We start from the raw sequence: 16,879 nt of genomic DNA, 5'->3' as shown, positions 1-16,879 counted from the left end.
CACGTGTGTTTTGTTGTTCTATGTTTTAACATACAGTACAGTCCAAAAGTTTGGAACCACTAAGATTTTTAATGTTTTTAAAAGACGTTTCGTCTGCTCACCAAGGCTACATTTATTTAATTAAAAATACAGTAAAAACAGTAATATTGTGAAATATTATTACAATTTAAAATAACTGTGTACTATTTAAATATATTTGACAAAGTAATTTATTCCTGTGATGGCAAAGCTGAATTTTCAGCATCATTACTCCAGTCTTCATTGTCACATGATCCTTCAGAAATCATTCTAATATGCTGATCTGCTGCAGTTTTCTCTCGTAATTCAACGAGTTTATTCTCAACATTTTATCTTGACTTTTTTCTCGAAATTTAGCGAGTTTGTTCTCGAAATTTAACAAGTTTGTTCTCGTAATTTAATGACTTTTTTCTCGAAATTTAACGAGTTTGTTCTCGAAATTTAACGAGTTTGTTCTCGTAATTTAATGACTTTTTTCTCGAAATTTAACGAGTTTGTTCTTATAATTTAACGAATTTTTTCTCGTAATTTAACGAGTTTATTCTCAACATTTTATCTTGACTTTTTTCTCGAAATTTAACGAGTTTGTTCTCGAAATTTAACGAGTTTGTTCTCGTAATTTAATGACTTTTTTCTCTAAATTTAACGAGTTCTCGAAATTTAACGAGTTTGTTCTCGAAATTTAACGAGTTTGTTCTCGTAATTTAATGACTTTTTTCTCGAAATTTAACGAGTTTGTTCTCGAAATTTAACGAGTTTGTTCTCGTAATTTAATGACTTTTTTCTCGAAATTTAACGAGTTTGTTCTCATAATTTAACGACTTTTTTCTCGTAACTTAACGAGTTTATTCTCAACATTTTATCTTGACTTTTTTCTCGAAATTTAACGAGTTTGTTCTCGAAATTTAACGAGTTTGTTCTCATAATTTAACGACTTTTTTCTCGTAATTTAACGAGTTTTTTCTCGTAATTTAACGAGTTTATTCTCAACATTTTATCTTGACTTTTTTCTCGAAATTTAACGAGTTTGTTCTCGAAATTTAACGAGTTTGTTCTCATAATTTAACGACTTTTTTCTCGTAATTTAACGAGTTTATTCTCAACATTTTATCTTGACTTTTTTCTCGAAATTTAACGAGTTTGTTCTCGAAATTTAACGAGTTTGTTCTCATAATTTAACGACTTTTTTCTCGTAATTTAACGAGTTTATTCTCAACATTTTATCTCGACTTTTTTCTCGAAATTTAACGAGTTTTTTCTCGTAATTTAACGAGTTTATTCTCAACATTTTATCTCAACTTTTTTCTCGAAATTTAACGAGTTTTTTCTCAAAATTTAACTAGTTTATTCTCAACATTTTATTTCGACTTTTTTCTCTAAATTTAACGAATTCTCGAAATTTAACGAGTTTGTTCTCGAAATTTAACGAGTTTGTTCTCGTAATTTAATGACTTTTTTCTCGAAATTTAACGAGTTTGTTCTCATAATTTAACAACTTTTTCTCGTAATTTAACGAGTTTGTTCTCGTAATTTAATGACTTCTTTCTCGAAATTTAACGAGTTTGTTCTCGAAATTTAACGAGTTTGTTCTCGTAATTTAATGACTTTTTTCTCGAAATTTTACGAGTTTGTTCTCATAATTTAACGACTTTTTTCTCGTAACTTAACGAGTTTATTCTCAACATTTTATCTTGACTTTTTTCTCGAAATTTAACGAGTTTGTTCTCGAAATTTAACAAGTTTGTTCTCATAATTTAACGACTTTTTTCTCGTAATTTAACGAGTTTTTTCTCGTAATTTAACGAGTTTATTCTCAACATTTTATCTTGACTTTTTTCTCGAAATTTAACGAGTTCTCGAAATTTAACGAGTTTGTTCTCATAATTTAACGACTTTTTTCTCGTAATTTAACGAGTTTATTCTCAACATTTTATCTTGACTTTTTTCTCGAAATTTAACGAGTTTGTTCTCGAAATTTAACGAGTTTGTTCTCATAATTTAACGACTTTTTTCTCGTAATTTAACGAGTTTATTCTCAACATTTTATCTCGACTTTTTTCTCGAAATTTAACAAGTTTTTTCTCGTAATTTAACGAGTTTATTCTCAACATTTTATCTCAACTTTTTTCTCAAAATTTAACGAGTTTTTTCTCAAAATTTAACTAGTTTATTCTCAACATTTTATTTCGACTTTTTTCTCAAAATTTAATGAGTTTTTTCTCGTAATTTAACAACTTTAATCTCGAGATGGTTTTATTTTTTATTATTGCTTGGCCCTAATCCTCTTCCGAATCCTTCAGAAATCATTCTAATATGCTGATCTGCTGCTCAAGAAACATTTAATGTGTACAATTGTACAAAATATTTGTGTACAATATTTTTTTTCAGGATTATTTGATGAATAGAAAGTTCAAAAGAACAGTGTTTATCCTGAAATCTAATGTTTTGTAACATTATAAATGTCTTTACTGCCTTGATTTAATGCATCCTTGCTGAATAAAAGTATTCATTTCTTTAATTTCTTTTCATAAAAATAAAAATTCTTACTGACCCCAAACTTTTGAACGGTAGTGTATAATGTTACAGAAGCTTTGTATTTCAGATAAATGCTGTTCTTTTGAACTTTCTATTCATCAAAGAATCCTGAAAAAAAAAAGTACACAACTGTTTTCAACATTGAAAATAATCATACATGTTTATTGAGCAGCAGATCAGCATATTAGAATGATTTCTGAAGGATCATGTGACACTGAAGACTGGAGTAACGATGCTGAAAATTCAGCTTTGCCAACACGAGAATAAATTACTTTGTCAAATATATTTAAATAGTACACAGTTATTTTAAATTGTAATAATATTTCACAATATTACTGTTTTTTACTGTATTTTTTAATTAAATAAATGTAGCCTTGGTGAGCAGACGAAACTTCTTTTAAAAACATTAAAAATCTTAGTGGTTCCAAACTTTTGGACTGTAGGCCTACTGTACATTTAGTACATTTAAATAATTTCATTTCTAATTCAAAATGAGTTAACCAGTCAGAATTATATACCGTTGTGAATGATATTCGATGTTTCATCACTGTCTGGAAATAAAGAAAATTACCGCCAAACAGTCCTGACTCATGAAGAAGTCATTAAAATGCCACAGCGGGCGCTACTGGGGTTCCCAATTAGTGGTGCTGTAGTTCCAGCATACCGCCGGCAGGTGGCGACAGAACGGAAAACCCCAGCCATTCATCTTTACGCTCGAGATGTGAAGTTTGAGGGTGGGATCACTCGCATCTCGCATGTCGAAAGCTTTCATTGTGGACGCAGTGAGTTCACAGATGAGCACTAATCGGGATCCCACAAAATACAACATAAACAAAAACTCTACAGCATAGACAAGAGAAGAGAGACAACAGAATAAAGAAGAATTAAAGAGGACTGACTGCTTGACATGGATTGTCCAGACATCTGCAATACATTACTTTTCAAGAGGACAAGAGAGTGATACTTTTTGGCTTTTTATTCACTTTCAACATATTAGATATCTCATCATTATTTAAGATTCATGTCAATTAAGAATCGGTTCTGAAAAGGATCACTTTTTCTTTTCTTTTTTCTTTTATACTTTTTTAACAAAACAAAAGTGGAATGTGATCGCACGTATTGGATGTATGTTGGATTTATAAAAGACTGAATTAGACACAGAGCATCTGAATCCTGCATCACTTTATAAAAGTAAAATATGGGGAATATTGAAAGCGTGGACGGGCAATCTGAGATGAAGCATCATATCATGCCCTTGAAAGTTCCCATGCCCGACCCAACAGAGCTGGAAGAAAGATTTGCTATAGTTTTGGTGAGTATACAACAGTTACGTGTATAAATATACAGTGTGGTGTATTTTTACTTATGTTTTTAAAAAAAAAAAAACCATTTTATTATGCATTTAAAATATTTACTTTATATCAAGTTATTTTCACTTTATCTTAACAGAATTTACACAGCTTGTATTTACATCAAATCGTAATGTATTTCCTTCATAACGTTTCCTTCATTTAAATATATTATTATTCTTGATATTGCTTGGCCTCTTAAACTTTACAATGATCAACAGATAATCACAACGCTTCGACGAGCTAAAGTTGACATTTCTCTGATATGTTCCTTATGTCAGAAGCGCGTTTGCTTTATGACTTTCTCAAATGTTTCACTGCCACCCCCATTTTGTTACTCACACGCTTCTCCTCAGACCTTTTGTCTCTGAAGCTTCACGAGCGCTGACAAATGATGTGATATTTCGCATGAGGGGTGAAAGACACAGACACAACATTCACTTTACATCCCAAAAGTTTTGTTTGGTAAAATGACATACGGTCAAAGAGTAGCATTTTGTGAGGGGTGTATTGTAATTCATCTTCTCAGAGCGCAGCATTTTCTGAATTCCCCCAAAACTCCTACGAGCGAGAGATGGTTAGAGATCCGCCTCCTTCTCTCTCTATCCAGAGCCTGGTGTTCGTTTTGAGCAGACATTTGTGTTGAACACACACTTACACACTAATCTGTCATTATGAATCTGAAATTATGAGGCAATCAGGCGTGTTTATGTAGTACAGTAACTGAATCAACATCATAACATTTGTAAACATCGCCCTCCCATACTCTGTCATGTAGAGTCTTTGTAGTTTTTGTTGTTAACCAACTGTTGATCTCTGTTTGCGTTTTAAAAAACTGATTAATAGATACTTCCCAGTCAGTCATCATAGATAGATAGATAGATAGATTGATTGATTGATCAACTCTTTGATCAATTCTAAACAAATCAAAGATTCGTTAAGAGAATGTTAGTCCATCTATCTATCTGACCTTAGAAATGCCCTTGCAACCATCCAGAATACCATAGCAACTGCCTAGCAACCACCCAAAACACAGTAGTAACGCCCTAGCAGTTGTAGTCACACTCCCTGACAGCAACATAATGTCGGCCCAGATCCGGTCCACATCTGATCCGCGTGTAATCCACATGTACCAGATATGGGCCGGATCTGGGCCACACTATGTTGCTGTCTGGGAGTGTGACTACAACTTCTAGGGCGTTACTACTGTGTTTTGGGTGGTTGCTAGGCAGTTGCTATGGTATTCTGGATGGTTGCAAGGGCATTTCTAAGGTCCTAGACTGTCAGATAGATAGACAGACTAACATTTGTTTAGAATTGATCAAAGAGTTCTAGTTTAGCAACAAAGTGACCTCATTCTCTCCATCCTGGACTGATGATGGAAAGACTGACCATCCCAGGGTGGGTCTGAGGTCAGTTTTAGAGCCTTGTCTGCAGTCTTTAACTTTGGCCAGATTTCCTCTCACTGCTTTAACTTTGTGGGAAAGCATAACATTTGTTTCGGTGCTGTTATCGGATGGCAGCATGGGCACCGTCTGTCCCGTTTTGACAGATAAAGGAACATCAAAGTGTGTGTCCACTCAGGAAAACAGGCCTTTGGCTTCATGCCATGGTACTGATTAGACTCACACAGGTTGAGAGTGTTTCTTCCATCAAAGAATTATCGATTCAGTCTGAACAAAATCACATTCATGTAGTCACATGTGCATGTTTATATGCATTATTATGCATTTAAAAGTAACAAATAGAAAACAATGTGATTCTGACAGCCACAGCCTCTCTTTTATTGTGCATTTATAACTTTCCTGACACCAATCATACGTAACCCTCCTTCCCTCACTTCCGCCATTGATTTCCTGTGTGCAACTGCTTGTTGTGCAGATTTAGCTCAGTGTGAAGTTGTATCTGCTCGTACCATCTCCCCTCCCTCAGACGCACGCTCTCAGACAGACAGCGCATAATGATGTCATAGGTGTAGGCTGTGCCAGCACAGTAATTATCCGTGCAATGATGGCTTTAACAGGAGCTTAGCGCACAGGAGGGCGGGCTGTGTGTGGAGATGAATCAGGGGATGAGACCCCTGGGTTACATCAGACGACTTCATGCACCCCGCTAATAAAACGCTTTGGTTCAGGCCTAACCGAGTGCATGTGCCATGTACAACATTTTGCTCTTTTTCCTTTGTCTGTCGATTCAGACTCTGCTTCATCTCTGCTCTTTGCGGCTGGAAACAGCTGCCTGACATTTTTCCCTCGTTTGTGAAAGGAAATTGCATTGTGGAGCTGGCTGCGGCCAGTTTCTCCAGCGGTGCCTGGAGAGTTCAGTACGTTAGCTACTGGCTTTCTTGATGTTCTCAATCTAGACTGGTTTGCTTTGCTTTTCCCACAGCCTTCAAGCTTCAGATTATGTTTTTTTTCTTCAAATTATGGCTTTATTCAAATTAGCAACATCTTGACTGAATATATGGAACGGAGGCAAACTAGTAAGATCCGTGCGATTAAACCTTACTCCCTTGCCCTCCCCATCCTTGCTAGCGTCCCCACCTCCAATGCCAGAGACGCAAGTTCTAATCAAGTAGGACCGGTTACATTTGGTGCCGTGACCCGGATGGGAGTGAGGTGGTTTAGAGGGGTGAGTGTAATGGAGGCAAGCTAGTAAGAGCTGTGAGAGTAAACCTCACTTCCCTGGCCTCAAGAGACGAACTGGCAACTGACGACAGAGATTGGTGTCTTTAGCGCACCCGCCTCCTATGCTGGAGACACAGGTTCGAATACCGCTCTGAGAGGGTTGATTAGGACCAGTAACAAATGTACATATCGGATTTCAGTAAGACTTAAAGGGATAGTACACCCAAAAATGAAAATTCTGTCATCATTTACCCATTACAGGCCAGAGTGAATAAATGATGACAGAATTTTCTTTTTTTGATGAATTATTCCTTTAAGAATTATTCTTTTTGCGAGCTTACAAAGTAGGTGTGTTAAAGTCAACATAAAGACTGTTTTCTTTCTTAATCCAATCCTGGTCTTATTGGGCATGATTCATCTGCACACACATTATTCCAATAGATGTTTGTCTTTATAATCTTCATCAAAATGTAGGCTCCACCTCCTTTTTGGCTGATATCACCATTCCCACTTCTCCTCCAACCACCTAATCCAATCAATTTGCAATCTATGAAATAAAGTCTTGACCAACATGTTTTTCTCATTAAATATATTTTTTTCTTATTAAATATACTTTTTCATTCAGAAATATTCAGAAAATTTCCATTTTAATGTTTGTTTGTTTTAGTAATTTTGCCATATTTTAATAATTTTATTAAATTTTTCAGTTTTAGTTTTTGTAATTTTAGCACTTCAGCTTAAACTAATTAATTTCAGTTAGTTGCTAAGGCAAAATTTTAAAGTTTTTTTTACGTTTTTCGTCTAATATTTATATTTAATTTTATTTCAATTACCAAAAATGTTTTTTAAAAAAAATATTTTTAGTTAACGAAAAACAACACTGGTTGCATTTCATATTTACATTAAAAATGCTCTACGGAACTTCAGCCTTTTTAACTAAACTATGTCTGAAAAGTAAAATTGCAAGTTACATGACATAAACATGCAAGGGGAACAATGTAAACCTGAAATTTTCCACCAAATCTGAACTGACAGCTAAAAATATAATTTATTATTATTGGCTAACTGACTAATAATGACTTTTTGTGCATTTTAACCTCTGTAGTGCAGCTTTAACAATGTAGGTGGAACCCTAAATCCATGTGGAATATTCTATGGTAATGGAACACTCTTACACCTCACTCTTTGTCTGAAACTGAAGTTGGGGTCTGGCTCCCTAGCTAAACTTCTCCATATGGGTCTCTGTTTTGTTAAAGAGACAGGAGGTGTAATTTTTTTCTGAGGTGCAGGGATGGAGCGGGAGTAGATGTGTGTGTGATATCCTCTTTCAAAGTGCTCCCGCTCGACTGCACTGCGGCGGATTCCTGCGGTCTGCTCTCGGTTAAAGCCACGGGAGAACTTTACAGAGGGAAAATTCCCTTTGAACTGGCTGTCTGCCACTATGCACCATTGTAATGACTTTACCAACACTTTTAGCAGAATGCCATACTGTAGGGCTATTTCAAAGCCCTACTGGGTTTATTTTCTTGTTTGTCTACTTTGAAGTACACTCAGAGAGATTTGCCTTTTGGGTTATTGTAGTAAACTCCTACTTTTCGCGATGCAAAGAGCTTTAGGTGTGCGAGTGTTTAAGTGCGAGCTTTGCCACACAGGAAGAAGCAACACAGTGACCCTTCCAGCCCCATTGCTTGTCAGTGTGACCCTTGACACTGTGCTGTCCGTCATGTCACAGTATTTGATAGATGTCACTCAAGTGGAACTAATGGAGTCAAGCTGTGGCTCCTGTTTATGAGACATTAAACCTAAATCATTTTCATTAGTTTGGCCTGTGCTTCGTTTATCCGCTCTGTGTGTCTGGTCAGCCTGCTTTCGGGCTGAGTGGAGCACTTCTAAAGAGCCTGCAGGTGGGGAGGAATTGGCCATTGTTTGTTTGTTATGCTGCAGACTCATGCTGTGGGAGTGTACATCTGTCTCTCCTATGGCCCGTCGCAATGTCAGCGCTGGGATGTCTGAGGCTCCTCTCTGTGGGCATCCTTGTCCTACATGAAAACAGAGACTCTGACAGGTTTTTGTGTTGTGCTAAGTTTAAAGTGCCCCTATTATGTTATTTTAAATGTTCCTAATTTTGTTTCAGAGGTCTGCTGCAATAAGTTTACACGCATCCAAGGTCAATACATTGCAGCATCACCTCTTTTCTCTCAGTGACAAAAATGGATCAATCAAGGATTCAGTCTCTCTAAACCTCTCCTTTCTGAGAACTTTGATTGGTCAGAAGGCTCAGTTGCTTGTGATTGGTCTACCACTTACAGCACGTGTCGAAAACACAACGCCTATTACTATATCTGAATTTCACCTCCTGAGGCTTCCTTGGCACTTGCATACACTGTTACGATCATCCTTGTCCTTTGGAAGTTCATGCAATGTGGATTTGCTTTTGCAGCGCAGAAAACAGCATATTTCTGACATGTTGAAAACATAAACTAAACACTTCAAGTGGGACAATAAAGACCATATAGGCTGGCATTATGTGAATTTGTTACAAACCTACGTAGACGACTTGTTTCAGGCAGTTCAGAATCGGTTCCTTAATTTGGGAGACAATAACATTTATTGTTTACTTTAATCTTCGAACCTTTGCAGACCACAAACAGCTACATGATGAGGATACAGCATGATAAGGGGACTTTAATGTGAAGACTTAGTTTTTTTTTGTATTGTTCATTGGATTTTTATAAAGGTTAAAGGTGCAATATGTGATTCTCTACAGAAACATTTTTTGTTATACTGGTTGAAAGTCTCCTCATATCCTGATAGCAATCACTGTTAAATGGTCTAAATGTATTTTTATAAAGACATATCATCTGTGGAAGTTGTAGGACAATAAAATGTTCATCCAATTATTATATTCGGTCCGAATGAATATATACGATACCTGCCTGTCAATGTATGTTTTTACATATCCTTACGCACCCTGTTTTCGCAGACATCATATGTCATCGGCGCATTTGCGTTTGTTTGCGGTCACGGAGCACCGCAAACAAACAGCAGTCACATTTTACAGTTCCTACCAAATCAAAACAGCGAGCTTATGCTGTGTTCACGCCATAAATACCATAATTAAGGGATGGCAACCCGTGATGTTCTAACCAGAGCTGTTCAGGAAGACTCAGAATTATGCTTTTCCATGTCAACAGTTTCAACACCGAAATGAATCTGCAGCAGTCAGGTACAGGCTCTCTAAGGTGTTTACGGTCATTATTATCTTAATGTTATGTGCTTTGAGACATGAGGTAGTTTAACACCGCCTCTTGTGATGCTTTGAGAGCAGCCGTCTGCATGTGTGTGTACAGTGTTTTGGAGGAGGCGTGGTTTTGGATGGCGATTTGCAGGGAGGGTGTGATCTTATGCTTTCTTTGCTAGCAGGCTAACGTTAGCATTTCCCAGATCACCTACTGCACCTTTTAAGTGTAAGTTTACAGAAAAATGAAATTTCTGTCATTAATTACTCCCCCTCATGTCGTTCCAATCCCATAAGACTTTCTTTCATCTTCGGAACACAAATTAAGATGTTTTTTCTGAGAGATTTCTGTCCCTTCATTGATGGTCTACTACGTAGCTACCACTTTGATGCTTCCAAAAGTTCATAAAGAGATCATAAAATGAATTCATATGAATTGAGCGATTTAGTCCAAATTTTCTGAAGAGATTCGATCACTGTATATTACGATGAACAGATTGAATTTAGACTTTTATTCACATATAAACATTCATCAACTCAACTCATACATTATGGTAAACTGAAATTCAATCATGTTCGTTTGACGTGCGAGTACCGAGTTTCATTCTTGTATGCTTCTGTTTATGTTCGCTGATCAATTTTTAAAGGTGCCCTAGAATTAAAAATTTAATTTATCTTGGCATAGTTAAATAACAAGAGTTCAGTACATGGAAATGACATACAGTGAGTCTCAAACTCCATTGTTTCCTCCTTCTTATATAAATCTCATTTGTTTAAAAGACCTCCGAAAAACAGGCGAATCTCAACACCGACTGTTACGTAACAGTCTGGCTCATTAATATGTACGCCCCCAATATTTGCATATGCCAGCCCATGATCGAGGCATTACACAAGGGCAGCCAGTATTAACGTCTGGATGTGCACAGCTGAATCATCAGACTAGGTAAGCAAGCAAGGACAACAGCAAAAAATGGCAGATGGAGCAATAATAACTGACATGATCCATGCTATGATGATATTTTCAGTGATATTTGTAAACTGTCTTTCCAAATGTTTCATTAGCATGTTGCTAATGTACTGTTAAATGTGGTTAAAGTTACCATCGTTTCTTACTGTATTCACGGAGACAAGAGCCGTCACTATTTTCATTATTAAACACTTGCAGTCTGTATAATGCATAAACACAACTTCATTCTTTATAAATCTCTCCAACAGTGTAGCATTAGCTGTTAGCCACGGAGCATAGCCTCAAACTCATTCAGAATCAAATGTAAACATCCAAATAAATACAATACTCACATAATCCGACACATGCATGCAGTATGCATGACGAACACTTTGTAAAGATCCATTTTGAGGGTTATATTAGCTGTGTGAACTTTGTTTATGCAATGATAGAGTCGAGAGCTCGGGAGGGGGTGGGGAGCGCGCGATTTAAAGGGGCCGCAACATGAATCGGCGCATTTCTAATTATGGCCCAAAATAGGCAGTTAAAAAAATTAATTAAAAAAAATCTATGGGGTATTTTGAGCTGAAACTTCACAGACACATTCAGGGGACACCTTAGACTTATATTACATCTTGTAAAAAAATGTTCGATGGCACCTTTAAGAAAGAAAAAAAACAAAGATTGTTTGAAAACAAGTCAAAAAAAACAATTTAAAGATTATGTACAATATATTTGAACAATATATTAAATTTTACTTGTGCATGGTTTATATTTGGCCGTATGTGTGTGTGGGTCAGGCTGCTCTCTTGCAGCTGTGTTGAGGGTCCACTCAGAGCAGTGGTTTCCTCTCCAGCACAATGGAGGCTCTGTGAGTGCGTGTTGTTTTAGAGAAAGGGCCTCTCCCCCTGAGCCCTTTGTGCTCGTTTCTTTTACTCTAGAGCTCGCAGGAACTGCTGCAAGAGTTCTTTCTTGTAGATAAATACGATTTCTGCACACGTCTGTAAATAAATATTTCATTCTTGTCAGCATCACAGCACTCGTGATAAGGAAACCTATGTAAAACAGAACATCCTCTTTTTTGGCTCATTGTCTCAGACTCACATTCAGAAAAAGAGTATTTCTGTTGTTCCATGTATTTTAAGGTTGGCAGGGCTGAGTGGGTGGTGACACTGTACTAGAACTCACCGTTATTATTATCTCAGGGTGAATTTACTCAACACATCATTATGACATGGGTCTGTTGGCCTCCTCAGCTAGACATTTTCTTCAGGATTCTGCACAGAAAGTTCCACTTTTCCATGCTGGCAGCATTTAGAGCCACTATGATATGTTCATGGATAGATCTCCTGTACTGCTGCATGTTAGTTAATGTGACACAGTATATAGCTGCTGCTTTCTTTGAGATGATTAATGCACTGCAAAAACAGAAGCTATATTTTTAATCAGTATCTCGTAAAAATATTGAAAGTGTGAAGAGGGTGTGCAGTTGTGCATGTTTGGATGTCAGAGTGAAGCTGTCTCCGGTGCTCCCATTCCTGTTGTACTCTTTGTATATCCGTTATGACCCTGTTCCTCTCCATCTCCTGTGTGGCCGACCGAAGACGCAAACAGGACATCCTTTTTTAAAGTGTCAGCCAGAGGCTCTGATTCACTATAAATTATATTTGGAGAATGTTTATATTTATATCACTGTAAGCTCAGTTTTGACTTCATAACTCCAGATCTGATTCACATGGTTAGAATTAATCCTGCTCATATTTAATAACTGAGATGTGTTTGATCATGACACCATTAAAGAGCATCTGAGTCATGAAAGTGCCACAGATGTTGAGTAGAAAGAGAAGTGCAACTTCATATCTGGAATCCTCATCATAATCTTCAGAAGTTCCTGAAATCACATCTCATCACTGGAAATATTTTTAAGTAACCACGTCACTGAAAAGAACAGTTCTTAAATAAGGCTAAGAAAACTGTACATTTTTCTCAACATTTTTGTGTTTTTAGATAGTTTATATAAGTGTGTTTCAGTTGGCCTTACAAGCTTCTGAACTTTTCTATTTTAAAGGGAAATGTGTTTCTGTGTCTTTGACCTCACTTATGATTTGTGGCGGACATGCTGCGTTGCTCTAAGCCCCCCGGGGAATGTCATGGTGGAGAAGAGCGTAGTGCACTAGTATGCAGGAGGCACACCACAGCTGTAGACCATCGAGGCGTTAATGGCCTCATCAACATTACAACGTCTGTGTTTACCAGTTAACTCTCGCTGTGTTGTCGAGAAATTTGAGTGGGAAGTTTCATATGCCAAACATTTCCAGTGTTCTCTAACAGATCTGAAGTGCAGAAGTTGCACTGCTAGTTTTACTTTCAACGAGCAAGTTCATTCTCTTTTCACAGCTGATAATAGTGGTGTGTCCTGGGGCAGATAAACAAAAGCAACACAATCTGCAGTGAAATCTGGTGATATGGTCATTACATAAGGTTTTCATGTGTAATTCATTTTAATGAATTATTTGTTTGGTATGTTTTTTTTTTAATTAATAATAATATATTACTACATTTAATTTTATTATATATTTTTATTTAAAAAACAAATATAAAAAAAAAAATAATAATAATTTTTTGCCACACCAGGCAAATGCCAGTGACATAAAGCTGCAGTCCATAACTTTTTTTGATTAAAAATTATCCAAAATCAATTTTTGAGCAAGTACATAACCAGCCAGTGTTCAAAACTATCTCATTATCTTAGCTCGATTCACAACGGTAAGCTTGTAATGATGTTTTATAATAAGAGCGACATGGTGGATTTCCGCGGGAAATTTGAGCATGCAGCAGTTCGTCTGTGCGTCATTACGTCACGTCCGTAAACAGAAAGGAAGGAGTCCAGGCTAATCGGTTTTATCCCGTGAGGACGCTGCTGGTAGCGGATCATTTATAGCCTTTTCTCACAGCAGCTGAAATAATTAAACTTATCATTTTGATGGTGGATTGTAATAGCCTGGTAATACCAGACTCTGCTACTTCACTTTGCTTCGTAGACAGAGTCTGGAATGGCATAATAGAGAAGTGTTTTCTCTCTCGCTAGGGGGCGCTTGTCTGAAGTTTAAAATCATTGGTTACCCGTAAGCCAATCAGATACGTTTAGTTATGACGTATGTTATGCGCCTGTACAGCCGCATCGAAGCACAGACATCATGCATCGAACTCAAATCTATGATTGAACTTCCACTGTAAACCTGTTGTAAACACATGATGATGCGAGCGAAATACCGGAGTGAACATGGTATCCATAACAGAGCGAATTGCATCCCGTGTCTCGTTTCCCATTTCCGCGGTCGTTTCGGTTTTCGATTTCTCTAACCTACAATGTAAAACTCGGCGCTTAGCATCTACGTCACGGCTCTCAGCCCGCCCTCTGTTCGTTGATTGGCCCGGCTGTTTCCAGACCGGTGGCAAACAGAAAGCTCTGACGCTGTATCAGACTGAGTACAGAAGCTAAATGAAATTGAGCAGAAGTAGGAAGTCTGACGTAGTCAGGCTAGGATTGTAATCCAGAAAGGTACAAATGACAATCATCAGTGACAACTGGAGATTCACCCGTAGTCAAAAAGCAAAAGACTTTGGACTGTTGAGTGGCTACAGAAATTGAAATCTACAGGTAATGCTAATATACACATAGTCATAGTAATGCTGATGTTGTTAACATTAAGGATTTGAGAACAAAGTATAACAGTAATAATAATTTGCATGGTTTGGCATGATCCGAGCTAAGCGATCGTTAGATTTAATCATCATTGGCAGCGCAATTTATTGTAGGCCTGATGCTTTTTTCCTCAGTTGGTCAGAACAAAACTGGCAGACATGTTACTTACTTGTTCAGATGATATTTTCCAGTGAAAATTCTTATATTGGTCATACTTTCAAGACATAGAATCTGTGATTCTGAAGTACAGTATCCACACTGGTGCGGTGACTGACAGCAAACATTAGATTCATCCGTGCTGAAGAGCTGTGCCGAGGCACAACACACGTACATATAACTGTTCCGCGAATGACTGCAATTGCAGGTTTCAAACAAGAGATGGCGACAATGAGGAAAAATCGTGGACTGCAGCTTTTACTGGCCAAAAATATTTTTTACCAGCCATGACAAAAACAGGCAGTTATGACACCAAAATTTTAGATTGTCCTTTTTTGTTTGGTTAACATTAAAAACGCAGACCATAGCAGGATTATTAGGATGCTGTCACTTTAAGACCGAATGGACACACGCATCGTGTTTTGTGTTTGCTTTCACTTAAGACATAACCGACTACGTTTACTAGGATACTCACCGAGACAGGCATTTTTTGATATAATTTTGAGTGAATTTGTCCATTGAAGCGCAGGAAGGCATGAAAGAGAGACGTGGCTTTTCGCTTGAATATTTACATTGGAAGGCTGAAACTTTCGTGATGATGCAGCGCCGACCCATCAACTGTGCAGAGCGTCGTTCACGTTTGTTCACATTTATATTTTGTTTATTTTATTTTGATTTATTATATTTTATTCCTTATATTTAGCCTAAAGCCCGAAGTACAAAGTATATTTCATGACATATTTCAGTGAATGTGACGCAAATTTCGTTGACAGAATAGTATGCCGCCTGCGTTTGCGCATGCTATCAAATGGAGTATACTTTATGCATACGCTAGCGTACATGTAAAAAAACAAAGTATTCTTTGGCCTTAAAACTTGAACGGTGTGGAATGGGGATTGTTTGTGTTTCTTATGTAAACAACTGGTGGGGGATGGTGTGGCAGTTCACTAGTACCTTGACCTCACTCTCTTTCTGTGTGGTGGTGGATGGGACATTTGTGTTTTGTGGATTTGCTTTGTTGTGATTGCCTGGTTCAGGTTACTGGTTAGGATTGGGAGATTAGGTGTCATTGCAGTGAATGGAGAACAGCATTTTCTCACACTCCATTTTGTCTTGCTCAGTGCCAGGAGACTTGCTTGAGAACTTCCCAGTCCTCCTGTACATCTTCATTCCCAGCAATCTTTTGATTAGAGTAAACTGTTACTTTTTAACTAAATTTAACTTGGAAATCCCCCTGGGCTTGTGATACCCTTCATGGTTGAGGTGCCTGTCCTTCTTTCTTGTATTAGACACTGTTTCAATAAGAGGAACAGTAGCTTCAAGACTTTGTGTTGATGTGGTTTGTAAGACACGGAAATTCACCCAAGAACCCAATACTGTCATTTACATGTGATATGTGATGTCATTGCTTAAGGTCATTTTCTTCAATGAGATTCAGTGAGAATGTTAGTCATTTTTCCAGGAATGTCCTGAAAGGGGGTCCATAGACAGATATACAAAACATAGGGTTTTATTTAAAAATTATAAAACACATTTATTCCAAATATTATATTATAATTAAAATTAATATCTAACTATGGTACAATAATGATTTGTTAAAGGGTAAGTTCACCCAAAAATGAAAATTCTGTCATTTATTACTCACCCTCATTGTGTTCCTCACCTGTAAGACCTTTGTTAATCTTCGGAACGCAAATTAAGATATTTTTGTTGAAATTTGATGGCTCCATGAGGCCTGCATAGCCAGCAATGACATTTTCTCTCTCAAGTTCCATTAATGTACTAAAAACATATTTAAATCAGTTCATGTGAGTACAGTGGTTCAATATTAATATTATAAAGCGACGAGAATATTTTTGGTGCACCAAAAAAACAAAATAACAAATTATATAGTGATGGCCGATTTCAAAACACTGCTTCAGGAAGCTTCGGAGTGTTATGAATCAGCGGTTCGGAGCGCCAAAGTCACGTGATTTCAGCAGTTTGGCGGTTTGACACGCGATCTAAATCATGATTCGACACGCGGATTCATAACGCTCCGAAGCTTCATGAAGCAGTGTTTTGAAATTGGCCATCACTAGATTAATGGATCTTGAGAGAGGAAATATCATTGCTGGCTATGCAGACCTCACTGAGTCATCGGATTTCAACAAAAATATCTTAATTTGTGTTCCGAAGATGAATGAAGGTCTTACGGGTGTGAAACGGCATGAGGGTGAGTAATAAATTACATTATTTTCATTTTTGGGTGAACGAATCTTTGTTAATGTAAATAAAATTCCAGTTTTTTCATGTAGGGGGTCT

General features: G+C 37.1%; 1 protein-coding gene across 5 annotated transcripts in view; it reads left to right on the top strand.

Moving 5' to 3' along the window:
- The first annotated feature begins 3,285 nt into the window (after window positions 1-3,285).
- Window positions 3,286-16,879, top strand: part of fmnl3 (formin-like 3) — a 55,972-nt gene continuing 42,378 nt past the window's right edge. For 4 of the 5 annotated variants that reach the window (XM_048177315.1, XM_048177313.1, XM_048177312.1 and 1 more), the window contains exon 1: window positions 3,286-3,865. In XM_048177315.1, coding sequence (XP_048033272.1) covers window positions 3,752-3,865 — 114 coding nt within the window. In that variant the 5' untranslated portion in view covers window positions 3,286-3,751. The remainder of the gene's footprint in view (window positions 3,866-16,879) is intronic. The other variant, XM_048177316.1, reaches the window with a different exon arrangement.

Source organism: Megalobrama amblycephala, linkage group LG24 (assembly GCF_018812025.1).
Source record: "Megalobrama amblycephala isolate DHTTF-2021 linkage group LG24, ASM1881202v1, whole genome shotgun sequence".
Taxonomy (NCBI): Eukaryota; Metazoa; Chordata; class Actinopteri; order Cypriniformes; family Xenocyprididae; genus Megalobrama; species Megalobrama amblycephala.
Note: the sequence above shows the minus strand (reverse complement) of the source record. Positions and strands in the feature narration are given on the sequence as shown.